The 16,791-nt window shown below is 43.1% G+C and overlaps 1 protein-coding gene across 1 annotated transcript in view; it reads left to right on the top strand.

Moving 5' to 3' along the window:
- Positions 1-14,319, top strand: part of DNAH3 (dynein axonemal heavy chain 3) — a 189,675-nt gene extending 175,356 nt beyond the window's left edge. Inside the window, exons 55-61 of the mRNA XM_064294796.1 lie at positions 1,366-1,482; positions 5,263-5,417; positions 6,243-6,410; positions 8,336-8,478; positions 11,063-11,267; positions 11,969-12,106; positions 13,568-14,319. Of these exons, the coding sequence (XP_064150866.1) occupies positions 1,366-1,482; positions 5,263-5,417; positions 6,243-6,410; positions 8,336-8,478; positions 11,063-11,267; positions 11,969-12,106; positions 13,568-13,921 (1,280 nt within the window). The 3' untranslated portion in view covers positions 13,922-14,319. The remainder of the gene's footprint in view (positions 1-1,365; positions 1,483-5,262; positions 5,418-6,242; positions 6,411-8,335; positions 8,479-11,062; positions 11,268-11,968; positions 12,107-13,567) is intronic.
- Positions 14,320-16,791: the final 2,472 nt, after the last annotated feature.

The raw sequence follows: 16,791 nt of genomic DNA, 5'->3' as shown, positions 1-16,791 counted from the left end.
CAATGAAAGACAGAAACACCACCCCTGGGACATTAGTCTGTGCTTCTTCTTGAAAAAATTAAAATAAATTTATTTTTTAATGTAGCATTACTGACCTAACTTAAGAGTAGCTTAATTACCATGTTACAGCAGGTCATCAAACCGCTAAATACAAAGCCCGTGTCATCCTGGCTTTAAGGTCAGATTGCCTTCCTCTCACCCATGGGCTGTGTGTCAGTAGTCTTGGAGTGACCCACTTCAAGGTATCCTCAGCTGTTCTTTTGGGTTAGGTAAGGAGGTCTTTGTCTACTTGGTGATTGTCTCTGAGCATCCTCTCCTTTTCCTTCTGTCTACAGTCCCCTAGCCCCATTTAGCTCCAGAGATCACCTGACTCTTTTTACTGAGGGGTGGGAGAAAGAGACAGCCAAGGATGACAGTCCCTCGGCCTCTGCATTTCATACATCACTTTCTCCCACCACCACTCTTCTACGCATGCCAGGCTTCCAAAATTCAGTGCAAGAGTTTGGCTTATAACCCACTGCCTAGTTTTGTTTTATTTTGCCAGCACTCAAATTTTATTATTGGATTATTTTAATCTGAATGTAAGTGTCTAGAGGAAAGTACAGCACAGGTCCTACCGTACCCTGCTATCTTACACCAGGCCGGGTTCACACATTTGTGTCATTGTCTTGCCCCAGAGGATATTTAGCATTATACCCTTGGAAATAGCAGTTGCCATCTAGTCAGTTCTGACTCATGGTGACACCATGTGTGCAGAGTAGAACTGTTCCATAGGGTTTTCAAGGCTGTGAGCTTTTGGAACCAGATCCACCAGCCCCGTCTCCCTAGGCACCTCTGTGTAGGTTCAAACCGACAAATTTTCAGCTAGTAGTTGAGCACTTAACCATTTGCGCCACTCAGGCAGCCACCAGCCTTGGAAATAGAAGCCACAGTGTCTTCAAGGCTGGCTATCCAGTTCTCCCACCAGCTCGAGGAGGGGAGTTCTCAGAGCTAACTTAGTTCTGTTGCCCTATCTAGACACTGCTCTCTAACTCTGCTTTTGTATTATTTTTGGAGCTCTGTGCACTGCCACAGTATTCCAGCCAGGGTGAATTATTCTCATTCCACAAATCCCAGAATGTTAACATCTTCCTTAGCAAATAGCGAGATCCATAAGGAAACTGATTTAGAATGGATGTTTTTCAAGCAGAATGGCTCCCAGGTTGGCAGTAAACATCAAGGCTAATAGTTGGCCCTGTGCTTGATATTCATAGGCTGAATGAGGCTCTTGATCCATAACGATGCTTAACTCCACCAGCTCGATCTCTGAGTGGAAATTAAGAGCTCTTAACACTGAAGCCTCCACTTGTTCTCTGCCTCACGCAGGTTGGAATATCCCTTATGAGTTCAACGAATCTGACTTGAGGATTAGTATGCGGCAGACCCAGATGTTTCTGAATGAATATAAGGAGGTGCCATTTGATGCTCTGATCTACCTTACAGGTAAACCTCCAGTATTATGCTCCGTCTTCCTGCTTCTCTGCTCTGGTCTCCATTCATTTATTTACTCATTCATTCAGCAAACATTGAGCTTCTATTAAGTGCTGGTCACCGTGCTAGAGATTGTGAAAAACCAAGGTAATTAAGAGAGAACCCCTACCTTCAAGAGGTTCAGTCTAGAAAGGGAGAGAAAAATGTAAAATAAATGAGAACACAATAAATTCAACCAGAGAAACGTTTATAAAGTAGAAAGGCAGCACAATGATTAAATCCGAGGGGAGGAGTGTAGGGTGGGAGAAGAATGTCATGGAAAACTTCCTGAAGGCATACATAGAGATGGGTCTTGAGGAATGAGTAGGAGTTTTACATCTAGAAGAGGAAAGGGGCAATAGGCAAGAGGAAGAAAACATTGCTCAGCAGAGGGACCCTGAGGTAGAAACAGCACTTGCTGTTTTGTATTAAAGGAATCTGTTAGCAAGATTTATTAGTCATTCAGTATGTAAGTGGGGGATGTACTAGTATATAGTAGAGACCCATTGCCTTGGAGCTGATTCTGACTCATAGCGACCCTGTAGGACAGAATAGAACCACTGCAATCTTTATGGAAGCAGACTGCCACATCTTTCTCCCGCGGAGTGGCTGGTTGGTTCAAACTGTGGACCTTTCAGTTAGCAGCCCAGCACTTAACCACTGCGTCACTAGGGCTCCTTGGTACGTAGTATAGAAGAATAATGTATAAAACCTGGTCCATACCCTCAAAAAACGCACCACATAGTCCCAGAGACAGGAGATGGAGTAGAGGCATGCTAGATCAATGGAATACCATTACCAAGTTTTCAGTAGAAAAACTAGGGCACCTTCAAGACCACACTCAAGTTCCTTCCTGAGCCCCAGGTCCACTATCTTTATACACCGAGGACTTGGTCTAGATCCCTTCCCCAAGCCTGTGACAGGCACTTTATATACACAATCAACACATTGATCTTCACAACATCTAGTGAGCTCCATGTTAGTAACCCTACATTATAGCTGAGGAAACTGAGGCTTAGAGGAGCAGTTCTCAACTCTGGCAGTTTTGCTTCCCAGGGGACATGTGGAGACATGAATAATAATTCCCAATAATAATAAACATTAATAAATGGTAGCTTCTTATTGTTTTTCAGTGTAGCTTATTGCATTGCTAGGTAATGACCTAGTAATAATATTATTATTAGCTAATAAATGCCAGGAGTCATTTTGAGTTGTCACAAGTGGAATGGTGTGCTACTGGCATCTAGTAGGCAGAGGCCAGCGATGCTGCTAAACATCCTTCAGTGCACAAGACAGTCCCCCAGAACAAAGAATGATGTGGTCCAAAATGTCAATAGTATTGAGTGATTAAGTTCAGTTAGAGAAGCTCACAGAGACCTTAACTTAGCGCATTGTCCCCTATAACAAAACCCAAGTTCAGTGGATCCTTGTTTGATGACAGAAGCTCTTCAAAGAAGTGGGCCATGTTTTCATTGTTCCAGACCTCGAAGTTGCATATCCAAGGACTCGTCTTCAGACCATAGGATGAGTGCACAATTACCCTGGGATCTGGTCTCAGCAAAGGACTGCCAGCAGATCATAAACCAACCTGCCCCAACTGGTTAGGATAGGCTCCTTAGGCTGAGGTAATACCAAAACCAAACCCACTGCCATCGAGTCTATTCTGACTCATAGTGATCCTAGAGGACAGAGTAGAACCACCCTGTAGGGTTTCTAAGGCTGTAATGTTTATGGAAGCAGACTACAACATCTTTCTTTGGCTGAGCGGCTGGTGGGTTCAAACTATCGACTTTTTCATTTAGCAGCCCAGTGCTTACCCGCTGCACCACCAGTGCCCCTTTTTTAAACTTTAAAAGTTTAAGACACTTAAAACTTTAAAGGCTTAAGACACCAAAAGCCTGTTTATTGCCCACACTGCATGTCCAATGTGAATTGGCCGGGGTCTTCTGATCATTGTCATTGTCTATCAGAAACACAGTGGGCAAAGACTCCAACAAGTTTTGTTGCCACCATCTTAACATGTGTTTGTGTGGTCACTGCCTCAGGGTAGCACTGAAGGGATCACACTGGCAAGAACTTGTCACTTGGCCCCACCCCACTGCAAGGGACCCAGGGAAGCATAATCTTCCTATGTGACCATTAGAATTCTCTACAACACTAACTGGGGAGACGGATCTAGCTTACAAATGTGTGGTCATTGAGTCAGATGGGTTGAAGTCAATATATTCTTAATCTGGTACCCAGCCCTAAGGCAGGGACAAGGGAGAATTCAGAAGAGGCATGAGGTACATCCTTGCCCTTCTAGAAATTTGTGCTCTTGCTACAGAGAATAGACATATATGTAGCTATAAAGAAATGCACCTTCCTTTATAAACATAAAACCCAGAGCCTGCAAGAATGTCCCCTGAAGGAACATTTACTAGTGAGGGAGTAATGGTGGACCTTGGGTCTTGACTCTCTGCCTGCAATTTACCTTCACTTGAGGTCCCTCTTGGGTGCCCTCTAGCACTGCCTTGCTGGTGTCGGGGGGTGGGGGACACTCTCCCCTTAACACTGTAGTTCAGTGCCATCATAAACTTCTTTAGAGCTGAGATAAGCTGTAGTGTTAAACTGAACTTTGCTAACAGCCTGGAGAAGTCAACAGAGGAGCTTTGGAATCTGGATGGTCTAACTGAAGGTACAACTGCTTCTGTAGGGATCAAACTACTCAAGATGAATTTCCCCTTAGTCCTTACTTCTCCCCTAACTAGCAACCCAGGATTCTCCTCCTAGACATTAAGATGCCTCCAAGTCAAGACCAAGAGAAGCTCACCAACTCAGGTCATGCTTCCTGTCTCTTGCCTGAGACCTGCCTTTGTCCAGAATGACTGAGAATGAGCCCACCCTTCAGGGAGTCCCACACAGATGGTCCTTACAGACCTAATGTGTTGTCCCCAACTACCAGATACCAAGTGGCACATATATTCTGTAAGTGCAATAGAACATACCCGTGGAATCTGGACAAGCAAGAAAATGCTTCATGGGGTTAGTGGGCTTGATTTGATGTCCCCTCCAAAAAATTGCCTCATTCTTCATTAAAAAATCTAAATGTAGAAGCCTGAGTATCAGAGAATGTTAATGATGGGGGGAGAGAAGGCACATCCCAAAGCAGTGTATATAGGACAATACCAATTTTGTAAAAGGTACATATTTGTACTAGCTGTATTTAACTGAATACTTGCTGTATGTAAGCATTGTGCTAAATGCTTTAGAAGCATTATCTCATTTAATCATCTTATCTACAACCTTGTAAGATGGGTACTAAAATTATCTCCACTTTTTTTTTTTTAAATCTCTACTTCTTGATGGATGAGAAACTGCTATTAAGTGGCAGAGCTGAAATTGGAACTCAGACTGTCTCATGCCAAAGTCTTTGCCCTGAACCGAAGTTCACATATATGTATGCACACAGACAGAAAAAAATATCTGGAAGATGCCTAAATAGGAGTGCTCTGTTTGGTAAAATTACTGGCAATTGTATTTTTTTCTTTCAGTTTATGTTTATATTCTAATTTCTAATGTGGTTAGCATGTATTATTTTGTAGCAACCATAATACCAAAGAAGCCTGCCCTCATCCCAAGCTAAGCATGTTTTCAGCAGCTCTGTGTCCCAGCAGATCTCCTTAGCCGGAGGCATTCCTCGTTTCAGGTTAAAAACCAAATTCATTATGACCTGCCTGGGGCTCAACTTCTTCCTCTGCTGGTTCTCCCCAGGGGAATGTAATTATGGTGGCAGAGTGACGGATGACAAAGACAGGCGTCTCCTGCTGTCCCTTCTGTCCACATTCTACTGTAAGGAAATTGAGCAGGACCATTACTACCTCGCTCCTGGAGACACTTACTATATCCCTGCCCATGGCACCTACCAGGTGAGGGGTGAGGGGAGAATGGCCTCCCTCTTTCCTCCAGAGGGGGCTCAGTAGTCTCAATACAGCAGTGTGTCCAGGGAGTGCCAGGGATAGCCTTGGGCCTCCTGACTTGGGTCCATAATTGATTTGTAATATTTCAGAAAGCCTTCAAGAGAGACATTGTTATTGTGTAATGAATGAAAAATTGGGTAGACAAAGGCTTTCAAAATATGGGATCCATCTGGGAGAACAGGGAAGAATGGTTAAGACAAAGCCTTGGTGGTGGACAAGGTAGAAATTGCTACTTGAATACAAAGGTCCAGAAGGTGGCAACAGGGAAGGAACAGAAAAACTGGATGGGGAATGAGAAACGGAAGAGGAAAACAAGGTATCTAGAGGAAGGATGAAAAGGAGCTAACTTTTATTGAGTACCTGCTATGTGCCAAGGCCTTATTCCTTTATAATCTCTTTATCTTCCCATTTACAGATAAGGAAGCTGGGGTTTCAGAGGCAACGGATGACTAGCTCAAGGTTACACAGTTAGTTTGAGATGGAGCTAGGATCCAAACTCAGTTCTGTCTAACTCTAAAGCCAGGACTACTGGGGGGCGGAGGGAATGAGGGATGGGAGGGAAAATACTCAGCCCTACCTGCCTTCATATTCACTCCCCAGAATAATGTATGAGGAAGAGCTTGGGAAGCCTTTGTGGAGGGGAGGAGGTGCGAGGGAGAGGTTGTGCTACTGACACACTGTGATTCCTGCTTGAGTCTGGTCCAGCCAAGCCCTGAATGATCTGTAGAATCCCAGGGAACCCACATTTAGGTCAACTGAAGGTTTCCTTTCCAGTCCTACATCGAGTACCTCAGGGGCCTCCCCATCACATCCCACCCAGAAGTATTCGGTCTCCACGAGAATGCCGACATCACCAAGGACAATCAGGAAACCAACCAGCTGTTTCAGGGGGTGCTGCTGACCCTCCCTAGGCAGTCAGCAGGGAGTGGCAAGTCCCCTCAGGTAACTAGGCTTGGGGCAAGACTGCAGGGGTGGTGGATTACCCAATTAGCAAGGTAAGCACAGGCTTACTTGGCTTACTTACTAATCACAGTGAAAAGATTCCTATACAGGAGTCCCCCTATGCACAGATACGCGAAAACACAGATCGTACCGAACCCTATATATACTGTGATTTTTCCTATACATACATACCTATGATAAAGTATAATTTATAAATTAGGCACAGTAAAAGATTAACAATAACTAATAATTAAAGAGAACAATTATAACGATATACTGTAATAAAAGTTATATGAATGATAAAGCAGGACAGTCTTCGATTTCATCATGCTGTGTACTTATTCAGCATTTTCGAATCGTGGTTGACTGCTAGTAACTAAAACTGCAGAAAGAGAACCCTCGAGATAAGGGGAGGAGCCTATTGTACTACATTTACATAATACTTTTAAAACTAACTCTATTCTGCTTAAAACATTTATTTATAAAAGAAACCAGACATCACCACCATAAGTGGAAAAATAATATCACTTCCAGAAAGTCATGATAACCACAAAAAGCAAATGAGCACTAAAAACTTATTAAATTCTTCCCAGATGGTGTTCCTGGCCAAAGCCTCTGAGTTGAGGTGTTGCTCCTTTATTGTTAAAAAGATTAGCAAGTGTTACGGGGCTCTTAAATTAGCATCAATCTGAGACTTCTTGAGAGAAATGAGAGGAGAAAGGTGGCCAAAACTTGAAAAGGGAGAAACTTCTCACCATGTGATTCAATGTTATTTGCTCCACAACTTTGAACCACCTAAAATCATTCTGGGTACTCTAGTGGAACCAGTCCCTACTTTGTGAAACACTGACCCAGTCCAACCTCCTCAGTCAATAAACCAGAGGGAGACAAACTCTGGGAGACGAAGTGACCTGCTTCAAAGTGGTTCATAAAATCAGAGGCAGAGCCAGACCCAGAACCAAGTCTCCTGACTCCCAGCACACCCCATTCGCTTCTATCCTTCCCTTCCCATCTCCAGCTTCCAAGCTATACCAAGCTCAGCCCCTCTCAGCTTTGGATCTTACTTATTCAGTTTCTTGACTTGGTTCATAGTGCCACAAATGATAATAGAAATGAAGGTAAACCAGACTAGTTGGTGTGTCTCAATTAAAAAAAAAACCAAAAACCTTTTGCTGTCAAGTTGATTCCAACTCATAGCGACCCTATAGGAAAGGGTAGAACTCCTCCATAGGGTTTCCAAGGAGCAGCTGGTGGTTTCAAACTATTGCTCTTTTGGTTAACAGTCAAGCTCTTTATCCACTGCACCATCAGGGCTCCGTGTCTCAATTTAGGGGTGGAAATTCCTCTCACAGAGGGAAGAGGGAAAGAAGAGTAGGCTCTAGGCCCTCAGATCCATAGAATTGCAGAGCTGTCCCTCTCTCTCACACCCACACTTTACTCCTCCTCGTTCCTCCAGGTCTGTCTCCCTCCCTACTCTGTTGAGCCCACTGCCCGGGGCCTTTCTTGCTCAGTGCTGAGGAATAGCCTGGCACCTTCCCAGGTTTCATTGGGCACTAAGCACGAGTCCCATCTGGACCGGGAGCTGGGAAGACTGTGGGAGATTCCTACTCAGGTTGACTCTGAATACAGGAAGAGTTCTGCAGGGTTCAGCACTGCCCTGAGGCTACCTTGCTGAGCCAGAAATCCCTGTCTAACCCTCAGGCCCTTGCTTCAGGTGTGAGGACAGGGCTCACCTTGCTTAGCTTCTGAGCCAAGGGGTAATATACTCCCCATGGGTGGTGAGGTTGGTGGATGTCCTCTCCCCGCCCCCAAGGTGGAATTCACTTCTGCACACTATGTTGGAAAATCACTTCACATTTACCCAGACAAAGGCACAGCCTGAGGGTTTTGTTTCTTACTCACTTCTCCATTGCCTGTACTTTAAGGAAGTGGTTGAGGAGCTGGCCCAGGATGTACTCTCCAAGCTTCCCAAGGACTTTGACCTGGAAGTGGTCATGAAGTTGTACCCTGTGGTCTATGAGGAGTCCATGAACACCGTCCTGAGGCAGGAGCTCATCAGATTCAACAGGTGGGCTGGGTACTCTTGAAGGGCCAAATCTAATGGGGGGGCAGCTGAGATGGACATTTAATAAGAGATTACTGAGGAAGTGATTTGCCCCACCTATAGGGAGGGCTATAAATAGGGCCATGCCCAGCATGTTTGGGCCCAGGGTTAAATCACTCCTATTCATTCTCTCCCAACATTTGCATGCCTTCTGTAAAGTCCAGTTAGAACCAATCCAAGCATAGACTAATTGTAAAAATAATCCTTAGAGCCACTTTTACTGAGACTTCAGTGCCAGATATGACTCCAAGCATAAACATGTTATCTCATTCAAACCACACAATAGCCTTTTGAAATATGCATAGTCTTTAACCCTCCCCCACCACCATTTTACACACGAGAAAACTGAGACCAAAAGGTTAAGTGATTTGCCCAAAGTCACACAGTCATTCAGCAGCAGAAGGGAGTTTGAACCTAGGCAGTCTGATTCCAGAACCCATGCACTTAACCAATATGCAAAATCAAGGTAAACATAGAAATGGGTGAGGAGAATTTCATCCCATTGCCTCTGCCACAGAGATAGGGAAAGGGCATTAAGGGTTGACCATGTCTTTCCCCCCAGTCAGTACAGCATAGAACACAGTGAGATCATCTTGATTTGATTTGTAACTAGTCAAAACTGAAAGGGTTCCCAAAGGCCATTTTGTTCAGTTGAGGAAACTGAGGCCCTGAGGTGACAAGTGGTTTGATTCAGGTCTCAAGTGACTCAGTATTGGGGCCTGGGCTGAAACTCATGACTTCTGCCTCCTGGTCCAAATTCTTGTTATTCCAGATACTCTATGTGTTACTGTCTCCATTTTGTCTCATGGAGTCATTGCTCGATTTTAGGGATAGCCCTGGCTCTCAAGGATTGAGAAACTGGAGGAATGTCATGTGAGAATTTCTTGACTTCCCTGGCCTTAGGGTTACTCTGTAGAGTCAATAGACAGTTGGAACCATGGTCTCAGCTAGCTTGAGACCAGAAGAACTAGATGGTGCCCAGCTACCATTACTGACTGTTTTGACCAGGGACACAATAGAAGGTCTCTGGTAGAATGGAAGAAAAATGTAGAACAAAACTCAAATTCCTAAAAAAGTCCAGACCAAGAGAGACTAATAGAACCCTACAGACTACAACCCTAAAATACACTTTGAACTTGGAACTAAAGCCATTCCCAGAGGTCATCTTTCATCCGAATAATAGATTGGCTTATAAAATAAACAATATCACCCATGAATATTGTGCTTCCTTAAATAATCAACTATATGAGATGAAACGGTCAACATTTACCCTAAAGCAAAGATGAGAAGGTAAGGAAGGGCAGGGAAGCTAGATTAATGGAAACACAATAAATAGGATAGAAATAATGAGAATGCTGACACATTGTGAGAGATGTAACCAATGTCACAGAACGATTTGTATAAAAATTGTTAAACGGGAACCTGATTGGTTTTGTAAACTTTCACCTACAGCACACACACACACACGCAAATATATATATGTAATTTTTTTTTTTTTTTAATTAAGATAGCTGTATGGGGAGCCAAACAAGGTATGGGTATGAGCCTATGACATGCTACCTCTGCTGTAAGTCAGACACCTTGGCATGATAGATTGTAATTCTCCTTTGTCCAACCAGACACCAGGCCTCATGGCTTCCCTCCTTTGCTCCCCAGTTTCCCCTATGGCCAGAACCACTGTAGTGGTCCACTGGAGCCCTTCTTTAGTGGTGGTAGGAGCCTCCGTGAGCCTTTACCACTGGCCGTTGCTGTGGGGAAACGGCAATCCTATTTACTCATGGTAATCAGAACTAAAGGAGCCTGGTGTTGTAGTGGTTAAGTGCTCAGCTGTTAATCAAAAGGTTGGTGATTTGAACCCCACCAGTCTGCTTCCATAAAGATTATAGCCTTAGAAACCCTATGGGCAGTTCTATTCTGTCCCATAGGGTGGCTATGAGTTGGAACTGACTCTGGCAATGGCTTTGTTGTTCTGTTTAATCAGGACTAATCACCCCAGGCAATACAAAAAAAAAAAAACTTTGGCAATACAGATTAAAGGCCTTAAAACTGTGCATACACTTTAACTTAGAAATTCTACTTTTAATAAGAAAATAATTAGAAATTTGAACAAAGATTGGTATGGATAGATGTTCCTAGCAATGTTGTTTACAATGACTATAATCCAGAAATATGTTTCCAACAATAGGGGGAGAGTTAAATAAAATGGAACACACCGCAGTAACTAACACAGGCAATTCAGTTCCCTATTTATTGAATTGGAAATATGTTCCCTATAGGCTAAGAGAAAAAAGCAGATTACAGAAAGGTAAATATAGTATGATCCCATGGAGGGGAAAAAAATGTATTTACAAAGAGAAAACTGGGAAAGATATACACCAAAGTTATCTTTTGGTGGTAAGATAATGGATGATTTAATTTTTTTCTTTAGAATTTTCCTACCATGAATGTGGATTAAGTGACTTTTTTAAGGGAAGTGGGAGGGAAGAAGACCCAGAGTCAGTATATTTGAGTGGAGAGCCAGGTTGATTCAGCTCCTTTGTTCTTGCAGGTTGACCAAAGTGGTTCGCAGAAGCCTCATTGATCTTGGCCGAGCCATCAAAGGGCAGGTCCTGATGTCCTCGGAGCTCGAGGATGTCTTCAATAGTATGCTTGTGGGTAAAGTGCCTTCCATGTGGGCAGCCAAGTCTTACCCATCGCTGAAGCCCCTGGGGGGTTATATCACTGACCTGCTGGCCCGCCTGACCTTCTTCCAGGTACCGGGCAGCTAGGGTAACTGGGCACCTGGCACTCATTCAGGCAGAGAGGACATCCTAAAATGACAGATTAAAGGCATGGGGGAGGGCAGACATCCACGCGGTATTCTGGATTGAATACCTACTAGAAACAGTTTTCCCAGAGTTGGGGGCAGGAGGGAAACTTTTCAAAGACCTACGGAGGCAGGAGTAGGAACTAGAATAGATGTCACCAACTGGTGGTTCATCATCCAGATTTGGCCAATAGATATGTTTGGTTTGGCTGCCTGGTAATTTAAAACATTTTTAGCCAGCATGTAAACGTTGGATTATTGTACATAAAAATGCAGGTGTTTGTCCTGCAAAAAAATGAAAGACCTGAAACAACGGGACTGCATTCTTGCGTGGCAACAACTTCTAGAGATGAGCAGCCTTGCTCAGTTTAGACATGGCACGTATTCCCTGCTGCTACAGTCCCCACCACTCTCTGTTGTCTCCCTGACACCAATTTGCACTTGTGCTTTTCTTAAGGTAGAAATATTTTACTTTGTACCCTCATCTCTATCAAAAGTGGGGAAATATAAGCTAAACTGAGATGGCTGCCTCTTTCAAGAAAAATCCAGAAAAGCATATTTCTTTGTGGGACTCATGTCTATTACCTGCCTTTGAATGCTTTTTGATGTGTTGTTGATTTTGAATTTTTATTTCCCATGGTTCTCCAGGAATGGATTGACAAGGGGCCCCCTGTGGTCTTTTGGATCTCTGGATTCTACTTCACACAGTCTTTTTTGACGGGCGTCTCCCAGAATTATGCCCGGAAATACACCATCCCCATTGATCACATCGGATTTGAGTTTGAGGTAGGGGTGCTTTGGGCTAGGTCAGCTCGAAGGGCTAACCAGAGAAAGCAACATTACTCATTTCCTTACGAGCCCAAACATCTGAGTGTGTTAAGGCCCAAATGCTTCGGAAATGGCACAAATGAAGTATTTGGCATGACTTACAGTAGCTCCAAAAGCTTTTCTCACCAGCATCAGAGTATTTCCAAGGCTTTTGTCTCTGTGTATATAAAAAGGAAGCTTTCCAGAGGAAAACTCTGCCACTGTCATACCAATGGAAGCATCCTCCTAGGCTGTCTGTTCAACTTGGGGTACTCTTACATTTGGAAGAAGCTTAATCCCCTTGGGTAGTCCTTTGCCTGGAGTAAAGTCAGAGGAATAGCCCATAGTTAAGCATCACCCTATCAATATATGGAGAGGAAGGGGAAAGGGGGACTCTTATGGAGCATCATAGAATTGTAAATTCTGTGGTAAAATCCTAGGTCAGAAGTCATAAATTGGTTGCTCTAGATCTCAAATTAGTTTATGAATGAACTTGATTTGATGGGCGTCTGAGCAATGTTAAGCCAAATTGAATACAATAAGAAGACAAATAATTGGGATTAACACTGGAAAAAAGATAAAACTATCTTTTTGATTCTGAAATTATTGTATACCTAGAAATCCCAAAAGATTCTAAAAACACACCCATGAGAATTAATAGAAGAATCCACTGAGGTAACTGGATACTGGTTAAATACATAAAAATTAATAGCCTTTTGATATTCTAGCAATAAGTACTTAGAAGTAAAAATGGGAAAAACATTCCATTCACAATAAAAGATTAGAACTTGAATGATTTTAAATGGAGCTTATGATCGCCGATTCACCATAAGCCCCACCACTTTCTATTTTCCTACATGTAGATCATTTTCTGCTGAAGGAATGTGAGTTTACCACCTCTGAATCTAAACAGTGGTATGCTGGAGCTGGCTCATATCAACTTACCAGAGCCAGTTGTTACATTTTCAGGAATTTTATGAGCTGGATGTTAATAGTTGGTAGCCTGAAAGAGACCATGGTCAAGAGTATTTACACCACAAAAACCGACAACAATCAAGCTTGCCCTCCCAGCATGCCCCCCCAGAACCATTTCACCAGCACGCCTCGGAATATAACCCTTCAGTTTATAGACACAGGTCCAGAAAGGGGAGGGATCGTGCAAGGTCACTAAGCTAGTTATAGCAAATGTGGCCTCCTGCCTCCTACTTCAGTGCTTGCTCTTTCTGTCCCACCATATAAAAGGGCAGCGAATCAGACATGCCTGTGTATGGCAGGCAGGAATATTATCACAGAAGCCCCAGTGTCCTGAAAGATACATCCTGGGAGAGGCAGATTTGGCAGTGAGATTGCACTTTGGGTGTCTGAGGACTGCAGTCTTTTAATGTTGCCCCATTTAGGAAAATGGTGGGTGATAGAGCTCATAGCTTTCCACTCTTCCAGGTGACCAAACAAGAAACAGCCATGGAGTGTAATCCAGAAGATGGGGCCTACATAAAAGGGCTGTTTTTAGAAGGTGGCCGTTGGGACAGGACAACAATGCAGATCGGGGAGTCTCTCCCCAAAATCCTGTACGACCCACTGCCCATCATTTGGCTGAAACCTGGGGACAGTGCCACGTTTCTGCATAAGAACATTTACGTGTGTCCAGTCTACAAAACAAGTGCTCGGAGAGGCATTCTCTCCACCACCGGCCACTCCACCAACTATGTCCTCTCCATTGAGCTCCCGACAGACAGGCCCCAGAAGCACTGGATAAACCGAGGGGTAGCCTCATTGTGCCAGCTGGATGACTGACAGCATCTGTCTCAGTTCAGAAAATAAAAACCACTTCACTCTTGACTACATCCTGGTTTTCCTTTCTTGAGAGGCACATGGTATGAGATGATGGTGATGATATTAATAGAGCACTTGCTATGAGCCAGGTGTTTCACAGCAACCCTATAAAGTATTATTATTATACTCATTTTATGGCTACAGAAACCATATACAGAGAAGGTAAGTAATTTCCACAAATCAGACAGCTACCAAGTGTTGGAGTCTGGATTTTAACACAGAGAGTGGGACTCGGCAACCAGGACTTCCCATTTGACTAAGCTCCCTTGAGGTTATTTATTTTTTTTTTCCTATTATTTTGCTGTAACTACCATTGAATTCAGTTGCTTCTTTCCTAGTCTATGGAAGCTAAAATTGGGGCCTCTCAGAGGCTGGGAGAGACTTAGGCCACTTTTAGTTTTTAAGGCTTTTGATATACAATCATCCAGGCAATGTCCGACTGCGTATTCATCCATGGTCCCCAGGTTATAAACATACAACTCGTAGATATGAATCAACCTCCGAAAGCCTACTATATTAAAAATTTGCGGTACATGCAATGGTTCATAACAAATGGGCACTACTTTGCAACACGCATCAAAACATTTATGTCATTATTATTGTATTATGTTAAAGATGCTTTAGTGTATCCAGAAATGTTTCTTTAATGTTTTTATACATAGAAAGGTACACTATATACTAAGACAAACATGTGACTGATGTTAGATATGAACTGTACCTAACTGTTCCGACTTACATACAAATTTGACGTAAACAGACTTAGGAATGGAATTCGTTTGTAGTCTGGGGACTACCTGCATATAATATGGTGTTCACACGATGTCCAAATCACATAACATCCTATTTCACAAAACGTACCATGGACATTAAGCAACGCATGACTCTATTTAAAATGCACTTCTCACAACACTCTTATAAGGTAGGTGTTATCGTTATTGTCATTTTACGAATGTAGAAATGAAGGCTTAGAATAGTAATTAGCCCAAATTCCACAGCTAGTCAGTGGTAGAACTGGACTGAATTGCTTCTCTAATAACCTATATAGACGAGCTGAAATTTCAGAAAGGCGAGGTGAGAGAACCAGTCTTTGTTGTCTGCCTACTGTGTGCCAGGGGTTGTGCCCAGACTTACAGATATCTTGCTTGATCCTATGTGGTATGATTGCTTCTCCCTCTGGAGGTTCAGGGAGCCCTGCTGGTGCAGTGGTTAAAAGCGTGGCTGCTATCCATAACGTTGCCAGTTTGAATCCACCACCTGCTCCTTAGAAACTCTATGGGGCACTTCTACTCTGTCCTATAGGGTCTCTATGAATTAAAATTGACTTGATAACAATGGGTTTGTTTGTTTTTTTGGCTGGAGGTTCTGGGAGATTAAGTCACTTGCCTCAGGTCACACAGCTCTTTCACACTGCAGAGCCAGATTTTCAGACGAATATGTCTGTTTGTAAAACCCACTCATTTTTCACTGTCATGTGCTGCCCTCCTGCCAACGACTTGGCTATGTTGTGATAAAGAATCTTAGAAGAAATGTGTGACTCTAACCACCATGCCCCCCAAATTTCTAGTTTATCACTTGTTTCTCCCCAGGGCCAGCTCAAAGAGTAACCTGAGGGGAATAAAAATAAAGTTCTTGATGTATTACTTCTCAACTAACTCTTGTGTAGTTCTTTGGATCTAAGTGGCATCTTTCAGGGTTAATACCTAGTTGAGCAAGGACATAAGGTGTGTTTGAGAGTCTTCATCTGTCTGGACTGCTTCTCTGCCTCTTCATTTTAAGAAATGTCCCTGACTCAGAGTCTTTCATTTTTCCTGGATGCAGGAAGCTGCCGAGAATCCAATTAACGTATTCCAGAAAACCTCAATTTCTTCAGGGGAAAATGGCACTGACCAGATTCTGATTGAGGACTCCAAATGCTGAGATGGGCAAATCATCCAAGTGATCAGATCCTAGAGATAAGTACGAAAGAGAAGTTCTCCAAGTTCTGCCAGGGGGCAATAGAGACAGCAAGGAGCCAGTCTCGTTCAGCTCACAGTAGCTTTAATAGCTTTTTTTTTTTTTCAAGAAAGAAACAGCTTTTGCCAGTGGGAGGAAAAAAAAAAGGGGGGGCAGAATGAACAGATCGCTGGAACTGCCATATCATTCCAAATAAGATTGTTAGTCATGTGAGATGTAAAGATGGTCAGGATCCCAAATCCCTGAATCTTGGACTGGTAGGTAAGTCACATTGTAAGCAGTAAAAGAGCTGGCTGTGAGGGGTCTGCTGAGAGAACAACTGAATTTTAATTATAGTTATCTAACTCCAGCTTCAGCAACAAAAAGCTGATGAAGGCAGGGACTGGTTGTCTCATTCTTCAGGGGTCAAGGGACAGAATGTTCCCGTATGATGGATTACATTTTTGTAATTTAAAAAATTTCCTCCTCTTTGAAAAGAAAAAATGCCCTAAATTTGAGGTCATTTTCTGTTGGGCCAATGTAGTATAATTAATGTCTCCCCTTGGGAAAGAGCAGTATGTTCTTCAGAAACCATGGTGAGTTAGAGGCTGGAGTCCTCGGGCAGAGATGGCCAGAGATCAGCTCAGTGAGAAGCTGCAGGCCCTGAGTATAAATAGCTCAGCCTATGACATCAGGCAAGTTTTCTCACCAAGCTAGTTCTTGCTCTTTAAAAATCTGGCTGTTGGGTAAACAGTAACAATTCAGTCCTTGTCAGCCCTGGATGAAAATTACATTGAAGGAAAAAAGAATGTAGGAAAGGTAGGTTCTGCCTTTAAAAGACTGAAGATGGGGATTTTGTAGTTTTGGAGAGAAAATGAAAAAAAAAATGCTATTATAAA

Source organism: Loxodonta africana, chromosome 12 (assembly GCF_030014295.1).
Source record: "Loxodonta africana isolate mLoxAfr1 chromosome 12, mLoxAfr1.hap2, whole genome shotgun sequence".
Taxonomy (NCBI): domain Eukaryota; kingdom Metazoa; phylum Chordata; class Mammalia; order Proboscidea; family Elephantidae; genus Loxodonta; species Loxodonta africana.
The sequence above is the reverse complement of the archived record's forward strand: the minus strand, read 5'-3'. Positions and strand labels throughout refer to the sequence as shown.